This window comes from Serinus canaria, chromosome 14 (genome assembly GCF_022539315.1).
Source record: "Serinus canaria isolate serCan28SL12 chromosome 14, serCan2020, whole genome shotgun sequence".
Lineage (NCBI taxonomy): Eukaryota > Metazoa > Chordata > Aves > Passeriformes > Fringillidae > Serinus > Serinus canaria.
The window spans coordinates 16,216,836-16,235,782 of record NC_066328.1 but is presented as its reverse complement, the minus strand read 5'-3'; the positions used below and the strand labels follow the sequence as shown (position 1 = coordinate 16,235,782).

Sequence of the window (18,947 nt, the reverse complement as noted above, 5' to 3'; positions counted from 1 at the left end):
GCTCAGATGTACAGATACTCACAGGGTACTGAGAACTGCTGTGTACCAAGCGAGGGCTGTACATGCATCTTCTAAAACAAAAAAAAGAAGTAGAAGATGCAATTCCTACCTATCTCATGTAGACAAGCGAAGTAATAGATGAATAGATGAAAACTAATGCTCAATTTACCAAACAGACTACAGCGATTTGTGAATTGCGAAACAGTTCAAGAGAGTCACCCGCAGAGCTGATATTCTTGACAAAGAGATAAAGAAGCAAAATTGGTAATTCCTATGTTATTTAGAATCTATGTGTGACCCCCTGCAATCAAGACAGTACTTACATTCTTGTGCTGGCCAGAGATCTAAGGAAGATTTGTAGAAAGATTTCTAACTGATCCACTGCTCCTTTCTACTACCAAGTAGATTACTGACTGTATTAATCTGTTAGTACATAAGGTTTTGGTGCAATGGATATCCTACAGATATATACTAGAGAGATGTGGCAGCACCCCAAATACCTTTTCACTTATTCTTATTTTTAATATTCTAGTAGTTTACAGGAGATACTAAAAAAAATCACCATTACCAATAATGTGGATCATACTCCCTCAAAACCATAGGTACTAGCAATAATTGCTAGTGAAAGAAAGAAACCCTACCAACTCAATCGTCAGCATTTGAACATTAATGCCTATATGGAAAGATCTGATTACTGAACTGTGATATCTAAAAGCTCTCTCTACTTCACAGTACGTAGCGTTCCTAATATGTTTTGCTGGAAAAAAATATGGAGGATGTATTTTCAGGTACATAGATTTAGTTTCTGAATAACTACACTTGTCCAACCAGGACTGGTAGAATGTAGAAAGACCACAACCTGAACTACAAAAGCTATAAATCCTTTCTATAATTACAATGAAATGCTTTACACACCTAGACACAGTGTCATTTCAGAAGAAGTGAAGGAGTGCATAATTTTGTATAAAATTAACTGTTCAAGAAATCGCTAACATATTAAAGTGTGCTGTCAGTTAACCTACACTCAAACCAGACAATGCTTGATGAAGTCTAATCACAATTTCTTCTGATCTAAGCTCATGGTCTCACAAAAGCAAGACTATGCATCAAAACCAGTAGATAGATGATGTAGTATGGTTTTAATATTTAATCTATAAATATATTTACATAACCAAAACACTTTAAGAATGTGCAATCTACAGATACAACCCAAAGAAATTAGAATAGCTGACAACTGTATGAATTATAAACTGAAAAGTATTATTTAGTAAAGGAAAAGAAACAGCTGAGGTTGGAAAGGAAAATCCAAAACAGATAAAAATAAAAGCTGTTTTCAAGAAAAAAACCCTGTACTTGGTCATCATCTGAACTGCATTAGGAAACACAGGGCTTACAAAACTGGAAGTCTTCGGAGATATGAAAAACCAATCTCTAGAAATAATCTTCTTGATTAAGATGGTTGTAATTTTTCACACTGCAGTGTCTTCTCACATCACCTTCTGAAGCAATACGGGTCGTCAGCTCTACACCACTTCAGAGATAGAGGTGGGTCACAGAAGCAAAGTCATTAAAAGCCCTAAATGAAATCTTAAGTAACAATGGCTACTTCACTCCTTTCACAAAAGGCCTGAACTTTTTTTTTTTTAAGGCCTACTTATCTGAAATTGTATTTTTCTAAGTTGATTTCTATATATGAAAAAGGCTTCCAACAAAACCACAAAGGGAAGAAGCTATGTCAGCCGTTCTCTTTCAAATTCCACCTTATGAGAGGTCATACATGAAAAAAAACCATCTCAGTAGTGTCATAGTTTACTCTATAAAGCCTTTCAGACAAGGTGCTTTGAAAAATAATAAAAAAGAAGGCATACAAAAGTCCTATAATTTCTGCTGTAATAGATTTTTGTTTTAAACATTAGAAAATATTAACAGTTAAAGAACTCTGGCTAAATTCTAACAGTGCACAACCCAAATTCTATCAACAGGATTCACTTAAACATCTAAAGGCAAAAGTTGCTTGCCCAGATTACAGATACAGAAAATATGCATTAATTAACATTAAGAGGAGGATGTGTGTCTTGAACATTGACCTGACAGCTCAGATATGCTATACATTAGCACCAGGGAGCCAAGAGTCAGATGAACCAATCAGTAAAGAATATTGTAACCATATGCAAATAATGCACAGGTGAGTGGTGCAAAAAATTTACTTCCTCAGCATCTTCCTATAGAAAATGCTTTTTCACTTCTCCTTTTGAGTGAGCTGCCTGAATATCCTTCAGTGTATGCTAAGCCCTTCATGTTGAAATCACTAAGAAAGGCTGATTACACTAGCTCCTTAAGGATATTTACATAAACATAAATCCAATACAAGCTGACACAGAAGTGTAGTCATCTGCTCTACCTAGAACTCTAAAAATACAGGTTGTAAGTCTTTCAGAATATTATCAGGACTGTTTTCATCCACATGTACATGAAAACACACTGTATTATCACATGTAATTAGCCTTTTGACACTTTTTAATAAAAACTGTTTTATTTCAAGATAAAATAATAAATTTCAAACATGATCCAATGTGAACTGGACAATTTAAGGAAGTAGCTAGTTTGCATGTACAGAACTAGCTTTAGGCTTGATAGCTTAACTATTAATAGTCTTTGATGTCCCAGCTATGCAATTTCCTCTGCTAACTAGTAAATTGTTTTTTCTACAAGCTTTGAGAAAGTTTGCATCTTCACTGACACAACTAGTGTAGGTACTTTGAAGCCACTTCCTAAACTTCAGGTGAACATCACAAATGTCAGACAAACCTTATTCTATTAAGGTTTCAAAGTTCTCTCTCTCTTTCAGATGTATTTTATAGAAACAGGTGTTACTGTTTACCAGAACAGCAGCAGAAATTCAAGTTTTGTCTCTATTCAGTATAGTCATATCACTCCACACTTAGAGGTGTCTCCTGCAAATGCTGACATTCTTCATAAGAAAATTCAAAAAAAATGCACGTTGTCTTTGTGCATCCAACCCTAAACTGCTAGTTAATCACAGGACTGTTTGTATCTTTACGCAGTTTTACTTTTGCATTACATTCTTCTCTGAAGAGTTTTTTTCTTCATTGTCTGTAAGTTCTAGGCCTTTTTCATGCATATTTACAAGGACACCATTTAGAAGACAGCATTGCCTACATACAGCGAAGACTATGTTTGTTCATTACCACTCTGCCACACTAATGTTGAGTTCAAGTTAGAAACACCATGTAATTTTAGAGGAAATCTAGTAACTTGCTCTTAAATTTTCAATCACCTGGTTCAGGGTATCAATGAAAAGTCAGTGTTGCTCACAATTACATTCCTTTTAAAAATACTGACCAAAGCAACTAAATGATCACGTATTCCAGTTGCAAATGTTTTCACTTTGTTCTTTATAGAGACTGAAGCTCAAAGGAATCATAATGAACACTTACCCTGATCTTAGTTTAAAACACACAAAGAATTCAATTTATTTATAACCTTTAGAAAGTAGCAGTGAAACCTAACAACTCTAATAAATAATTACTGTCCCTGTTAATATTACGGACTTTCTAACAAGGACATCTATAGTTTGACACTTTGCTAGCTGTATTTCACAACACCTTTGCTAGACTGAACAGGCTTCACTACTAGATTTCTTGTCTCCATGTATGTACCTCTGGACTGAGAAGTCACTCCTTAAACTTCCTGCCTTAAAAAGTTTTGTTCTTTAAAACTTTTCAGCAAATCATATTTCTCCTTGTGATTAGTCACTGCTCTGCTGTGATCTTGAATTGTGGATGCTAGAATCCAGTACAGGATTCCAGCAGGACTCAAAAGGTGCACCAAATACACACACCTCCCTAATCCCATTCAACAATCTCCCCAAGAATTGCATTAAAACACTAGCTAAAATGTCATAAATTTATTTCCAATTAATTATCTTCATTGGAATCAACACCGGATCTGGATACACTCAAGCCATACCATCAAGTTCTTCACTCAAGGTTGTATACTCTAAAATGAATATTTTAATTTTACATAATTTTTAAATTTTACATCATTTACATATTCTGAGTTCCTATAAAGGCAGCAATATGCAGAGAAACACAGTGGTATTTGGTACTAAATTTGGATTTATATATAATTGTCATCCCTATCATCTGTGCTTTTAAAATATTGAACTAGTGAATTTTTCACAAACTGTGTGTCCTAAAAACTTTTGAGTGTCTGCAGACTAGCAGTACTTATCAAAACTACATCAGTAACACAACCCACCTGACAAGTCAGAAATCTCATACATAAATGAAATGGATCTGCTACTTCTTAGAATAATGACTACAATTTAGATATTTCTTAATGCTGACAGTCAAGGTTACACTACCAAGAAGACTGATTTTTCTAAAACACAGTGCTTGCATGCTTCCTTTTCTGACAGATTCTATGCCAATTTTAGAAAGGCATTAAAAATCAAGCATGAATACTACTGCCAAAACCTTATTACAAAAGTTTGACAATCTCCTTCTTAGGGGAAAGTTAAAAGAATGCTAGAACAGTTTGCAAACAATAAACTGGTATATAGCTAAAACAGGAAGATGCTGAAACAAGGAAATATATGTAAATTATTAACAGTAATGCAGCAAAAGCATTAAATTAAACAATGATGACAAGGTGAGCAAGGCTTTGCTTGTCTATTTTTATGTATTCTAAACCAAGACTTAATACCATGGAAAACAAATCTTATTCTGAACAGTAAATATGACCACTACAGCTCATTTATTTGCTGAAATCTGAAATTATTCTCGAACAGTTTTAAAGCTACAAGTCAGACTGTGAAACATACTAAATTCAGAGAGTCAATGTCACTATCCTAATCCATTCAACACTAGTTTGGCCACAGGGCATGCCAAAGTTTAATCTTTCTCCCATTACAAGTGGAAACATACCTGACAAGAGACAGGCTGCCCTGTCCTACTCAACATTAGTACCTGAAGGCAGTTTAAAGGCCAACATGCTACCTTTCTCTGAAGCCTCTCCGTTCTTTACAGTAGGAAGCATTAAGGAAATCTTGAAATCACAGACTATCCTGAGTTGGAAGGGACAAGGATGAAGTCTAACTGCTGGCCCTGCACAGCACAGCCCCAACACTCGTCAAGCTCATGGCTTAGGGTCACGACCATTCTCTGAGAAGCCTGTTCCAGTGTTCAATCAATCTCTTTGGAAATCTGGATTTCAATCTCTCTGAAATCCAACATAAACCTCCCAGACACAGCTTCATGCCGTTCCCTTGGATCCTGTCAGTGGTCACACAGAACAGAGATTGATACTGCCCCTCAAGAGGAACACGCAGACAGCGATGAACCTTCCCTCGGCCTCCTCTTCTCCAGCTGAAGAAGCCAAGTGACCTCAGCTATTTCTCATATGGCTTCCCCTTCAGAAACTGTGTTCCTCCTTCAGATGCTCTCTAAGAGCCTTCTGATATTGTGGTGCCTAAAACTGGCTACAGGACTCAAAACTGAGGCCACATCCCAAAAAAGAGCAGAATGGGACAATCCCCTCCCTTGCCCAGCTGGCAATGCTGGACAAAAGTGCAAGACACAGCTGGCCCTCCCATTTGCCAGAGCATATGGCAGTGCTTTATCTTTTAATTAGGAAACCTTAGAAGAATGCTTTCCTACTCTCTCCCAGAGAGACAGATTACCTATCAGCAAGCCCCCTACATATTTAAATTTAGTTTAATAGGTAAATTTAAGCTCTCCATAAAAACCTCAACCAAAACCAAAGACAACTACAAAACAACTCTCACACCACCACACTTCAACTTTTCTTCCTTCTGACTCAGGAACATTACATTCTGTTCCCTAAGTGTTCAAATATCCTTTCTGAAAGTTATGCCTGAAAAAATGATGAAATCTACTAACCTCACTGAAAAAAAAAATTCAAAATTTATATATAATAAGCAACGCCTTATTTTCAACCTGTTGGTTATAGGGTTATAAGCTGTTCCTTTCTTTTCCTTAACTTTATTTCTTTCAGAGCCAGCGCTATATACTTTATATCCATTACTACATACCACACCACAAATAAAATCTTAATAACTTTCTTCCCCTACTAAATATGTCAGAGTGAATACCAAAATATTAACCCACCACTTGCAATCTATGCAGAATATGAAACATTTTTCTCTAAGAATTGCTGAAAAGACAGAATGCTACGTCTAAGTGAGAGATTATTATCAAAAGTACTTTGCTCGTGCTGTTGTAATTGAACAAGAGAATAATGACAGTGCAGAAATAACACAATGTCAGTGCATGCAGATATTTCATTAAACCGTTAAAACTAAACTCCGCCAAACAACATAAAAATATTACACAAACGATACTGTGCTGTCTACTGTATTTATGAGCAGTTTTGTTATTCACGAACCCAACTGCTTCGCACGACAGCACTCATTAAGCAACATTCTTCAGGAAGACCCCGTCCACGGCAGCAGAGTCGTTCCTGCCCCCCCTCACCGCGGCGCCGGGCCCCGCGTTCCTTTCACGCCGGCGGCCGCCTAGGCAGGCATCACAGCGGCACCGGGCACCAGCCGCAGCGCACCCTCAGCGCGGCAGGAGGGGAGCGGGCCCGGAGCGGGGAGCGGGCCCGAAGCGGGGAGCGGGCGCGGCGGGGCCCGCGCTCACCTTGTCCGAGTCCAGGTCGGGGTCGGCCTGGCAGAGGCGGAAGAGGAAGGACTTAGGGTCCCTGCAGAGCGTCTGTCGAGTGGTCAGGAAGCAGGTGCCCCCCACGTTCAGTCTGACCCACTTGCCGGGTCCCGCGCCGGGCAGCGGCGCCGAGCTACACCGACGGCAGGGCCCGCCCGCGCCGAGGCCGCCAGCCGGGGGGACCGGGAACTCACAGCGGTTCTCCGCCGCCATCCTCACCACCGCCGGAAGGGGCCACCCCGACTGCCTGGCCCTCGGCGCACCGCCCACCGGAAGCGTCGGTTGGATCAGCCCCTACCCCTTTCTCGCCCGCCGCCCGAGCGGCTCCGGCTTGGGACCCCGGGAGCAACGCTCGCGTCTGCGACAGGGCCGCCGCCGGGCCGGAGAACTCGGGCCCGTCTGTATGCCATGCCCACCGCCCCACGGCCGAAGGAAGAGGCGGAGGCCGCGCAGAACCCTACATGCCTTTATTACAGACTACCAAGCATAAGTGAAATCCGTCATCCAGTCACTAACTACACATCTACAGCACAGAGATCTGTCGAGAGGAGAACAAACAGTCATTAAATTATGAGATATGATTAAATCATCGACCAATAGAAAATTTATATAACAAAGCCAGAAAAAAGGTGTAAAATATAGTTTACAATAATTATTCACATTCAAGGCTGTACATCAATACATACAACACCATGGCCCCGAACATGAATTCAATCCAAATAATTCATATATTAGAATTTAAATAACACAGACTGAACTAGAGGCCAACAAGAGCCAGCAAATAACCTTAGAAGAATAAAAATACAAAAGTGTATATCATATCATTGCATTATTTGCTTCTGTTTTCACAAGTTCTTGGAGGAGGGGAGATTGTTTTGTGATTTGTTGGGGGGGGGGGCTCAGGGGTTTTGTTTCTTTGGGATGGGTTTTTCCTTTTTTCTGTACATCACAGTTACAGCTACAAACCAGGTAGAGCGTATTACACATGTAACTGACTGCCAGCAACCTGAAAACAGCATACAACTATCAAAACTGATTATGGTTCCTGGTTCCTAATTTTTCTCTTCTGTCATATGGTTTTCAGTTCTGCTACCATTGTGAATATTCACCATATCAAGTCAGTTAGTACACGGCCATAGGAAGCTTTATCAAATGGCAATCATCTACATTCATGGCTCAGCTGATAGATTTCTCTCTTGACCAGGGACAGGACTCGAGGAAATGGTATGAAGCTGAGTCACAGGAGCTTTACGATAGGTGTCAGTAAAAGGTTTTTCACTCAGAGGGTGGCCGAACACTGGAACAGGCTCCCCAGGAAGCGATCACACTATCAAGCCTGCCCGTCTGGCACATGGTGGGATTGCTGGGGAGTCCTGTGCAGTGCCAAGAACTGGAATTGATGACCTATATGGGTCCTTTCCAACTCAGTATATTCTCTTTAAAACTAGGCTATTGGGTGCTTATGAACTTCTTCCAACTGTTTGTTGCATAATGGCCATTTCTTCTATGAATGAGGAAACATTCTGAAATTATCAGTCATAAATGAAAACATGCCATTTTGGACTACAGAACTACTTGTCTGTAAGCTCATTTGATCAACTGGTAGACAATCTGCATCATGAGGCTTTGCAGGAGCATTTCCATTTGATTCATAAAATATTTCCATGAAGCATTACAGGCATTCAGCAAAATTTCAAATATAAATACTGTACCTATTTGTGCAATTTCCTAGTAGAAAGAATTATCAGAATCCATCCAGAGGCTACATCTTTAGGCAACTATTAATACACAAGTTCTCTCCTCAGCAAGGTGTTGAAATCAAATGTTTTGTCCACAGGCCAAATGAAGTAATTGTCTTGACTTTACTCAATCATTCAGAAGAAAATGTACATGTGGGAAATTCACATAATTCTTCAAAGTTCCCAGCACAAAAAATAATTTTATCAAGCACATTAAATAAAGCATCTTGAACTATGAAAGCTGATTAGAATAATCACATCTTTGTTTCAATCCACAATTCTTTTCAGACTTACATATAGCAGATACTTCACAATTAAATCACATCAGAAGGAGAAAAGTAGAGAACAGTACTGATAGTTTGATCTTTTCAGCACCTAAGTGCCTAGCAAATGGAATCCTAATAGGCAATATCAGTCTGCTAGCAATACCTCAACATCACACCTGAAGTAACTCTTTCTAAATACAAAACCTTTACAAAACTGGACTTTAAGGCAAATGGTAACAAACTAATTTCTCAGTTTATTAAAGTAGTTCTAAACTTCTTGTGACTGGGCACGAGTACTTCATCCTTTTTTAAGCTCCACACCACAGAAAAAGATGGAATAAATACCTTTCTGAAGTTCAAATACCACGCAAAGCAAAATTACAACATTATTGACCAGATTCTTCACAAATGATCGACAGTTGTTGAAATTTCAAGAGATGGAATGAATCAACAGATTTGGTTTTCAGTAGGTCTGCAGTAAGGAGAAATCTTAAGAAGAGTCTTCAAGTACCTAATTTTTTTTTTCTCCTTTGAACACCTTGGATTAAAAGCAGAAAAATCACCTGGCCTATGTGCAGTTCTGAAGAACCTCCCTTGCACATTTCATTCTATGAACTCCCATGAACCACAGGAGTGATCTTCAGGACAAAGACCTGATTCTACCTCACATCAGGTATAAGCATTTACAATGGGTACCAGCCCTTCATAGTATGCAGCACCTTTCAATACACATTTAAGTGGACAAACTGGTAAAACATGCTTGAATCCACAATTGCTTTGTGATGCCTTACTCTATACTCTTGCCACCTTTCAAACCCAAAGATTCCACACATAGTCCAAGTAATAGAAATACCTCTCCCAGGAAAGTTCTAGCTCCTTCCCAAATAAGCAGTAGCTAAGTAAGACTGGATCAGGAATACTGAAGCTCTAAGTGGAGTGATGCCTGTAAGAGATGCTTACAGTTTTCCAAACCCAGCATTGCCAAGTTAAAAAAAAAAAAAAAAGACTTCTAGAATGCAGACATCAGCCTTCCAGATACGTTCTTGACAGCTTACTGCTACCAAGATCTACAAGGCTGGCTGAAAGTTTTTGGTGGGCAGGATGAAAGCCTACTGAGAGAAGATTTTCAAGGCGTGAAAAAACACAATTAATTTGCTATGGTAAAATGACTAAAAATCTAAATGTTACAGAAAACATGTTTAAGCACACCTAGATATATACCTAGTTAACAAGCCAATGAAGGTCATTTTGCCAGACTTTTTATGTGAGGCCAAGTTTTGTCACACTGAACAGCGGTGGCACTGAGAATCTCCATCACTGCCAAACTCTCCTGTATGAAGCTGGGAATACGTCTGTCTAGATCTCAATACCAGAGATAAATCCACAAGTGGAAGGGTTGTCTCCAGTGGACACAATACATGGCTGGAATTTGACAGCTGGAGAACAAATGGATAGCACTGCAACAGACTGAGAATACATGTCATCTTGGTTAGAACAGCACATACAGCTTACTACAGACACAGATCAAAGGTACATTGTGCTATTCAAATTTGAGTGACAAGGAGTATATTTTGTATGTGATGGAATTTCTCATGATGCAAAGGGAATACTTTTCTGTCTTCCTACGCCATTTACAAGACCCCTTCTCCCCCTTAATACCAGACACAGTAAGCCAGGGATTTGATTCTCTCAGGTTTCCGTATGTGATGGGATACAGACGACTACAGGAATGCAGTTGCTCCAAAAGAAAAGGCAACTGCACAGCCTCTTTTAAAGACTGGAAAAGCTGAACTGCCATCAAGTTCAACCACATAACACAATTTTTAAGAGATCAATAATAAATCTCCTTCACCCTGTACAAGAAAATATTCAACATTCATGTATTTTCTGAGAAATCTGATAACCCATTTTTCTTAAAATACTGCTTCTAGAGAACAGTAGCCTATGAGTTTTTTCAACATTGTAGAGAAACCTTTCTTTGGTGGAAGGAAAAGCACATCATAGTATGACAAGTCAAAATGCAAAGTAATGGTATATGTAATATATAGTGAATAAATTGGTGTGATGTTTATACTGCTTTTAAAACAAGGAAGGAATGCCTTTGTCCAGACCTAGGTCATTCTCCTCTGCAAGGTTCAGGAACACAAGCATGTAGAAAATACCACTGGGAAAGTTTTTTTTTAACACACAGGAAGTTGTGTCTTTGTAACATGACAAGAAATGTTTGACCACAAAAAACAGCTATAATTTGAAGAGGATAAAGGAGATCAATATGATAAATATTTTCATTTTATAGATATGCTTTAAGTACCATATATTTTCCCCTTTGTATCAATATTTGCCTTTGATTTTCTCACCAGATTACTTTATTATCTGTATTTCAATTCCTTACAATTTTTCCAGAGTTCCTGAATGCTTGGCCAAGGACCAAAAACAGAACTGACATCTCATTACACAATGAGACAAAAAAAAAAAGTCAAGTAATCAATTGTACAAAGTTTTCACATTTCCTTCTCTACCCAAAAAAATAGGTTGGCCCCACTACAATGCACAACACATGCACACCCTGGAAAGAAAGCTTCCACCCATCATCTGCTGAAAAGGTGAAAAACTATCTACTATTTCAACAGTAGCCTTTTCTCCCCCATACTAACTAGTTTCTCTTTTAGTTAGCATTAGTTAAAAGCATGCTGGTAAGCTTATTGTCCCTTGATTAATCACACATATGACTTATATTAAAATTTAAGCTTAATGTTTAAAATGCTTCAGAAGCCAACATTTTAATTTTAGAAATTTCAGTGCTATGTTCAGCATTTTACTCTCTCAAAAGCTTTATAACTGGAGCCTGTCTGCCAGACAAATACATCTGATTCATTCACATAATTACTATAGTACCACACAAATCCTGCAACCAGAACTATGTTAGGAATTACACAAGGGTGCAACCAACCTGCCTATAAATGCCATATACCAATAAGCTGGGGGACTGTGAGGAAAGAAAGAGAAAACAAAGAGGTGGTACTTAGGAAAGGCATAAAAAAGCTCCCTGATGAAACACAGTTTAATGATAATCTGAAAGTCACAGAAAACTCCAGCCCCATAAAATGCAAGGCTGGTGCATGATTCGGTGTGTGTGCGTGTGGATTGGTTTTAACTCATCTTAAGTGAAGCTGGTAATGCAAGGTCTATCCACTAGTCTGCAGCAGTAACAGAACTGAAGTGCACAAAAGCAAGATCTTCACAGCAATGATATGCATGTGGAAGCCTCAACAGAAGCACAAAGAGCGAGCAAAGCAACCCTGAATTCCATTAGGTTTTTGCTTTTCTTCCTTTTTCTTTCTTCTTAAAAAAAAAAAAGCCCAAAAAAACCCCCAAAAAACAACAACAACAACAAAACCCACACAAACAAACAAAACAACCAAAAACCCCCCAAAATAAAACAAAACAAAAAAAAACCCCCAAACAAACAAAAGAAGAAAACCAAAAACAAAAGAAAAAAAACAAAAAACAAAAAACCAAGAACATTTCAGACGTATGCTTCCCCTTGAGATGGTAATAGGTGGGTTGAAAAGATTCCTCTGATCGGCTGCACACGGAGTTCTAGCAGCAAGTAGGGAAACTGGGAAATTTTGGATGAGCTTTACTATTTTGCAGCATTCTGGTGGTATCTGTGCCGCCAAACTTCATGTATCTTTTTGCACCATTTATGAGCATTCCCACTTGGGTCCATCAGGTAATATGTCCTGTTTGGCTATAAGTGAACAACATTTTAATGATTACTTCAAACACAGTTTAACCAAAAAGCAGTAGTAATTCTGCACCTACCAATAAAATAATTATTCAGAATTAGCTCATTAACTTTCTGAAAGTTAAATTCAATTACAGCCATATAACATTATATATTACTGATTAACCATTTTAAGCAGTCAACTGTCAACATATTATACACCTCTCATGATTCACTATATACAAGGAGGGCTAAATGTTAAGTCATTAAGAATGTCCTTTAATGCCCAAAATCCACTTATGGCTAATTTAAACACTAATAATTAAAATACTGTTGCATTTTTGTGACAAATGTGTATGTCAGAGTGAGATTTTGTGTGATTTTTGTTTTTATTATTATTCCATTTTGTTTGGAGGTGTGGATTTTGTGCTTTTTTTTTTTGTTGGTTGACTTTGTTCAGGTTTTTGTTTAGTTTTATTTTAAATTAGGACTATGAAATTTTGTATCAAAGCAATTATACTTTCTCCAGAAAAATCATTTTGATAACTTACAGAAATTGCCCAAGGACCTTAGAGCAATTTACAAAGAAAATTCAGAAAATAAGCTTACCGTGTGAACAAAAAATGTCTTAAAATTCTTGGCTTCTGGACGCAACTCTAAAGACCATGGAATTTCTCCTTTTAGAACTTTGTTGACAGGATCCACATAATACAGGTGGGGCCCTTCTGTAAGCAGCAATTGGCGTCGACGTGCAAACAATCCCTAACAAGAAAAGTAGAAGTAGCGATGCAAAAACAAACAAACTAACCCCAGGAAAATCCATGAGGGAATTAAAAATGTAAATATGTAAATTTACACATCTCTGAACTGAACAACAGAGGCAGGATAAAACCAGCTCAGTGCTAGGATGGTATATTTGGGGTTGGGAGGTGGCGGGGGCGGGGGGGGGGGGGGGCGGGCGAGTCTTTAATTTTACTTTACCTATTTCACCTCACTCCTTTTTTAGGGTGTTGCAGTGCATTATTCTACTATATGTTGAAATACAAGTACTATTTTAAGAAATATCTTCAAGTTCTAGCAAAACCTGATACACCTAGTGGCACAGAGTGAAGCAGAATCTATTTCTCAAAGAAATCAATAGTCATGATTTTGTAGAAAAGACTACGAAGAAGAAGAAGCAGGTAGTAACTTAGATGAAAGAGAACCTTCTTTCTGCTAAAGCTGATTCAGACTATCCTTGCTTATCTGTAAACTGCTGAAATTAACACTTAAAGCTGTTCTAACATCACCTCTGCCTCTTTCAGGCTAAAGGCACAAAGTCAGGTCCAGGAAAAAAAGCACAGTTGAGAACAACTTTGGTAATTTTTTGGTTTTTTTGGTTCAAACCACATTCAGATATGCATCAAGGAAGAGTTTATTAGCTTATATCAAATTGGGAGGAGGAGGACAAGCAAATCTCATTTGCTACAATCTCAAAATGAAAGCATCAATAGCAGATTTACTTAGGCTTTTCCAAGAAATCAAGAGCACATCACTAATTCAAGAAAAAAAAAAAATCAATCTACTCACAAGAAAACACTGAGTTTTTAGAAACAACTTGTTTACAGGTGACAAATTGTTTAAACAAGGAAGCTTTAAAACAAGCTGCTTATCTATGCTGCAGCTGAGCAAAAATTTGACAGCTTAATGATGTTACAGGAAATTAAGAAAAGCCCTTACCTTTCTTTTGTCCACTGGACCCATTTTTAGGATTAAGTTATTTTCTACAAACTGATGCCTTAGAAAAAGAAAAATAACTATTACTCCAGAAGTAATTCTTTCACAGAAACAGCTATAATGATCAAGTAGTTTTTCATGTCACTTCCTAGCATGTCCTTTTCCATGAGAGTCCTGACCAACTTTAGTACATGAGTTTTAGACTCTTCCTTAGCCCAAATCAGTGAGTTTTTTCTAAAATTTGACAGGGGGTAAAAAAACCAACCAAACAAAGAACCCAAACCAAACAAAACCAATAAAAAAAAAAAAAAAAAAAAAAAAAAAAAAAAAAAAAACCACCAAAAAAAACCACCCCAAGAAATTAACAAAACCAAACAAAACAAGAACAAAAAAATAAACAAGAAAACCCCAAACAAACCAACCAACCAACAAAAAAAACCAAAAAAACCATTAGCACCCCCCCCCTCCACCCCCCAAGGAACAACAACAACCACAAAAATTCACACATGACAGACTTCTCTGAAGAGTGAAAAGAAATGCTGTTACATAGTCTGGAGGTTTTTTGGTTAGATATCCACAGAATATTATCATGCATAAAATTCCAACAACTTATGGCATCTGTAAAAAAGGAAGAACCTTTTCTAGTTCTAGGACTGTAGTGCAAAGACTCCAGCAGCACTGGATAGCGTCATTCTGCCTATCTTATAAATACACTCCACATAATCTTCTAGACCTTGTAAATTTTAGAAATATAATATTAGGGTTTTGCTGCTATTGCTTTAAAAATAGAAGCCAAGAAAAATCTAGTTGCTAATTATTTACTTGAAAATACTAAAATTGACAAATATTAATTTGAATCAAAATCACTTATTTTCCAGGATTCTTTATTGCTGTGCAAGTTATTTAGCTACATTCAAGGATCCTACCAAGGATTTCCACCAGCTTGTTTTGCCAGAAGTAACCTCTTTTCGTCTTCAGAGAATTGTAAATCCAGCTCAAAGGAATTGTTGTCAAGATCATGAATATACTGTTCAATATTTCCTCCTGATGTCTGTGGTGTACTTGTCTCTGCAGCAGACAGTGAATGGGAAGAGGCAGAACTAGAAACTTGCATGCAACCGAACTGACTCAGGAGATTGTCATACTAAAGGAGAAAACAAAATGAAGTAATTAAATGTCTTTTATTAAAAAGCTTATTTTGCACTAAACTGTGGCTTTTAATTTAAGCATGCTTTATTTTATTTTGCTTTTGGGCCATACCGCAGCCTACTCCCTATAGATCAGCAGGCATCTATGCAAAAAAGTATGATTGATCAAAAACAAGCCAGCCTTGTTTTTTCAAAATACTCACTTTATCAGAAACAAATGCTCATTTAAGTAAAAATTTAACCAGAAATATTTATTACATTCTTAATAATTAAAATCTTCATTAAAATATAACTAATCCATCGTTTCAGTAAAAATATTTATATTAGTATTTATATTATTTATTTATATTAATATTCAATATTTATGCTATAATGGAAGTCTCAGGCAGCATCAGAGCTGAATACAGCAGTAGACAAACATACATTTCCATAACAGTCTTCATCGTCCTCTGACATAGCAGGTAAATACGCTGTAAGTTTAGGGGGTGTCTGAAGATGTAGGTTCTCCCACACAATGGATTCGAAGAAGGGATGAGCCTTAAGAGGTCCATAACCTCCCATTTCTTCACAACCTAAGCGGTTGGTAGCATCTAGAACCTAAGCAAATTAAAATTAAGTTAAGCTGCATAAAATAATGACAAAGGGCAAGTATTACTCACATTTGCAAAGCACCATGTGAAAATGTAAAACCAGTTTGTCACCCTGCCCTAAGCATATGTATCTATAATATAAGGAGGCTGTTTATAATAAAAGATGCTATTTGTCACTATGTCTTGTCAACAACATTTTGTATTATATTAGCTCACAGACCTAAGGACAGGAGCACTTTAGGTTGACACAATTTTTGGCTTTGCTTCTTCATAAAGACTGAAACAAGCACACAGAAAAGGCCTGATGAAGCAGGCCTCATTTTAAGTTTACCATCCACCATCACACTCTAGTGATGCAAGAAGCTGTGGAAACTACAGTTAAACATCAGCCTATCAAGCCCCTCAAAATGACACAGTTCTCAGGATACAACCAGGTTAATACAACCTGGACTCCACCATTCAGGAGACACTGGTTTGGCCATAGAACTGGACTTGGACACAGGAATGCACTAATAGGCCTTTTAGGTTGCATTTATCATCATCCAAAAAGGTTAGTGTTTCCTCCCCATCCCCTGCTAATATTATAGATTATTGAACTTAAAAAAACTTATAACACCTAAAATGTTCTCTGCATATTCACTTGAGTGTCATGACTATAATCTCACTGATGGAACAGAACTACTTTTTCTTCCTACTTGTCAAACCTTCACGGGCACAGTAATTCTTAACATGTCTCAATAGTACCAGCCTAAGTGCATGCTAAAATACATGGCAACTGGATTTATACTGTTATGAATATACCTGCCTGTGATGTACAGGATGCTGTTTTTAACTAAATGATCCCTTATACAACTCAAAACCAATTAATCTGAGAACTATGTAAGCCTAAGTATTTAAATCTAAATTTCTGTTTGCAATGCACAGTATCTATAATTGTTTGCTTCCATTTCATGGAAAAACATTCCGTGTCCTTCTAACTGTTGGATTGTTTTTCATATGTTTTAGTTGCATTAAGTTGTACTTTGGTTTATCCCAGTTCCCCCATTTATAATGGTTCTGCCCCTGCTGCCTCCTCCCATTCTTTTTATGTCAATCTCCCTACTCCCTCCCCCTGTTCCCCAAAAGTGGCTGAACCCTTCCCTTAACCCCTCCCCACTGTCCTGTTCTTCACTCGACTGCCCATCCCCTCCCTCTAGAAACTTCTACCAAGGACATCAAGTGATAGGTTCAGGCACTCCTATCACCTAACCTATTACTTGGGTGGCCCCTATTGGTCCCCCTACCTGACAGTTTCCCTGATCCCCATGCCCTCCTGTATCCCCATTGGCAGGCGGGTAAACCCCCCCCCCCCTTCCTTAATAACACCCTGCAGACCCCCAGACCCCATTCTGGCTTGTCTCCAGCTGGCTGGTTTCCTTGGGTTAGGGGTGCTGCTTGAGCTCCAGAATAAACCTGGACTTGGCCCCCAACTGAAGTCCAGCTCCTTCTTCTACCAATGTCGTGCTGGTGTCTCGTCTGAAAAGTGAAAGCCTTAGCCGCTCTCCCCACCTCCAGAGGAACAGGAGAGTGTCCCTCACTGCCTGCAGTGCCAGAGCGAGCAGGGGTGACTCCAAGCACACACTCGGAGAGGCATTGCGACATCTAACAATTCTTGTTAGAATTCAGATTTAAAAAAAACCCCAAAAACTAAGTGCTGTTTAAAAACAGATGTTGATTTTCAAGACAGTCCCCTACACAGTCAATAATGCTCACAGATGTTCCTATTATAAGATTTGCAAGAGTGCATAAAAACTTTCAGAAAGGAGAACTACATAAGCTGAATGTTTTCCAATGTCATCAAACCATTTAATGACAAATCAATTTCAATGATACCTTTTGGTTCAAGAAGTTAGGCATTTAGGTACTTGGTCAGTTATTTAAAAAAAAAAAAAAAATCAGTAACGACAAGCATACTACATTCAAAAAGAAAAGTACAAATATTTACCAACAGCTTTTCCACAAGGTCTTTTGCCTTGGGAAAAAATTTTTCTGGGAAGTCATATTCCAACTTTATTATCTTCTGGAATATAAGATATTCATTTCTGCAGAAGAGAAGAATATTAACTCTTGTTATTAGTTCTCCATGGTTCTTTCACCTTAACCCGAATAAACCAGACAAATATCAAACAAAAAGTCTACAAGTTAAGTTACATTCCCATGAATCTTCCTAGGGTGAAGGGGTACTATGATCCTGTGAGCACCAGATACTAGAGAAATAACAACAAAAGCTCGAATGACTCAGAGTGTGTTGAGGATATGCCTTATAAAACTCTTCACGTACAGTTATATAGTTATCATCATGGCACAAATTACATGTGAAATTCTAGGATAGCTTAAGGAATCTCTCTCTCAGGAGTTCTAGTTATAGCTGTCTAAGCAACTTCATGACATCAAAAAGGACAAATAAAAGCAGGCATGACATTAATACCAGCTCTGCATAATGAAAATACTTCAGAACTGCTAGGAAGGTAAAAATCCAATCAGAGGCAATATATTTATGATCCACATGTAAATAAATAGCTCAAATCTCTTACCCAGCTCTAAATGGAGGCAATCCAGCTACAAGTTGATATATTATGCATCCCAGAGCCCAGAGGTCAGAGCTTCGAAACAAAGAGGAAAAAACAGAATATTTTTTGAAAAAGAAATCTTTAAAATGAAATCGAAAAAGAAAAATTCTTAACCTTCTGCTACTTAAAACATAGCATGAACCCAGTGGACAAACCTGCTTTGTATATTTTCCACACTATTTTTACTCCAGCCCTTGACAGAAGAGTAGGCTAGCAAGACAACTTAAAAGAAAAAACTGTAGAGTAACAGTCCCACAAAAACTGACTCCAAGCACAAGTGGAAGACAGGTGAATTCTCAGTCAAAATAATGGGTAAGTTATGACTTTGAAAAGAATATTGATTATCCACATGATGATTCAAAGATGCATCCAACTCAATTCAATATATGCCCCTTCAGAGTTAAAATATTTTCCTCTTAATATTCGATTTAAAATGAGAATATAT

At 37.9% G+C, this 18,947-nt stretch overlaps 2 protein-coding genes across 9 annotated transcripts in view; both read right to left on the bottom strand.

Annotated features, from left to right (window-relative positions):
- KCTD5 (potassium channel tetramerization domain containing 5) overlaps positions 1-7,057 on the bottom strand; it is a 32,058-nt gene extending 25,001 nt beyond the window's left edge. Inside the window, exon 1 of one of the 2 annotated variants that reach the window (XM_030229563.2) lies at positions 6,687-7,057. In XM_030229563.2, coding sequence (XP_030085423.1) covers positions 6,687-6,920 — 234 coding nt within the window. In that variant the 5' untranslated portion in view covers positions 6,921-7,057. The remainder of the gene's footprint in view (positions 1-6,686) is intronic. The other variant, XM_009091720.4, reaches the window with a different exon arrangement.
- Positions 7,058-7,159: 102 nt separating this feature from the next.
- Positions 7,160-18,947, bottom strand: part of PDPK1 (3-phosphoinositide dependent protein kinase 1) — a 33,109-nt gene continuing 21,321 nt past the window's right edge. For all 7 annotated transcript variants that reach the window (XM_050980035.1, XM_050980038.1, XM_009091722.4 and 4 more), the window contains 7 exons: positions 18,467-18,535; positions 17,878-17,974; positions 15,727-15,900; positions 15,082-15,299; positions 14,159-14,216; positions 13,049-13,201; positions 7,160-12,463 (listed from right to left, as the gene is read on the bottom strand). In XM_050980035.1, coding sequence (XP_050835992.1) covers positions 12,356-12,463; positions 13,049-13,201; positions 14,159-14,216; positions 15,082-15,299; positions 15,727-15,900; positions 17,878-17,974; positions 18,467-18,535 — 877 coding nt within the window. In that variant the 3' untranslated portion in view covers positions 7,160-12,355. The remainder of the gene's footprint in view (positions 12,464-13,048; positions 13,202-14,158; positions 14,217-15,081; positions 15,300-15,726; positions 15,901-17,877; positions 17,975-18,466; positions 18,536-18,947) is intronic.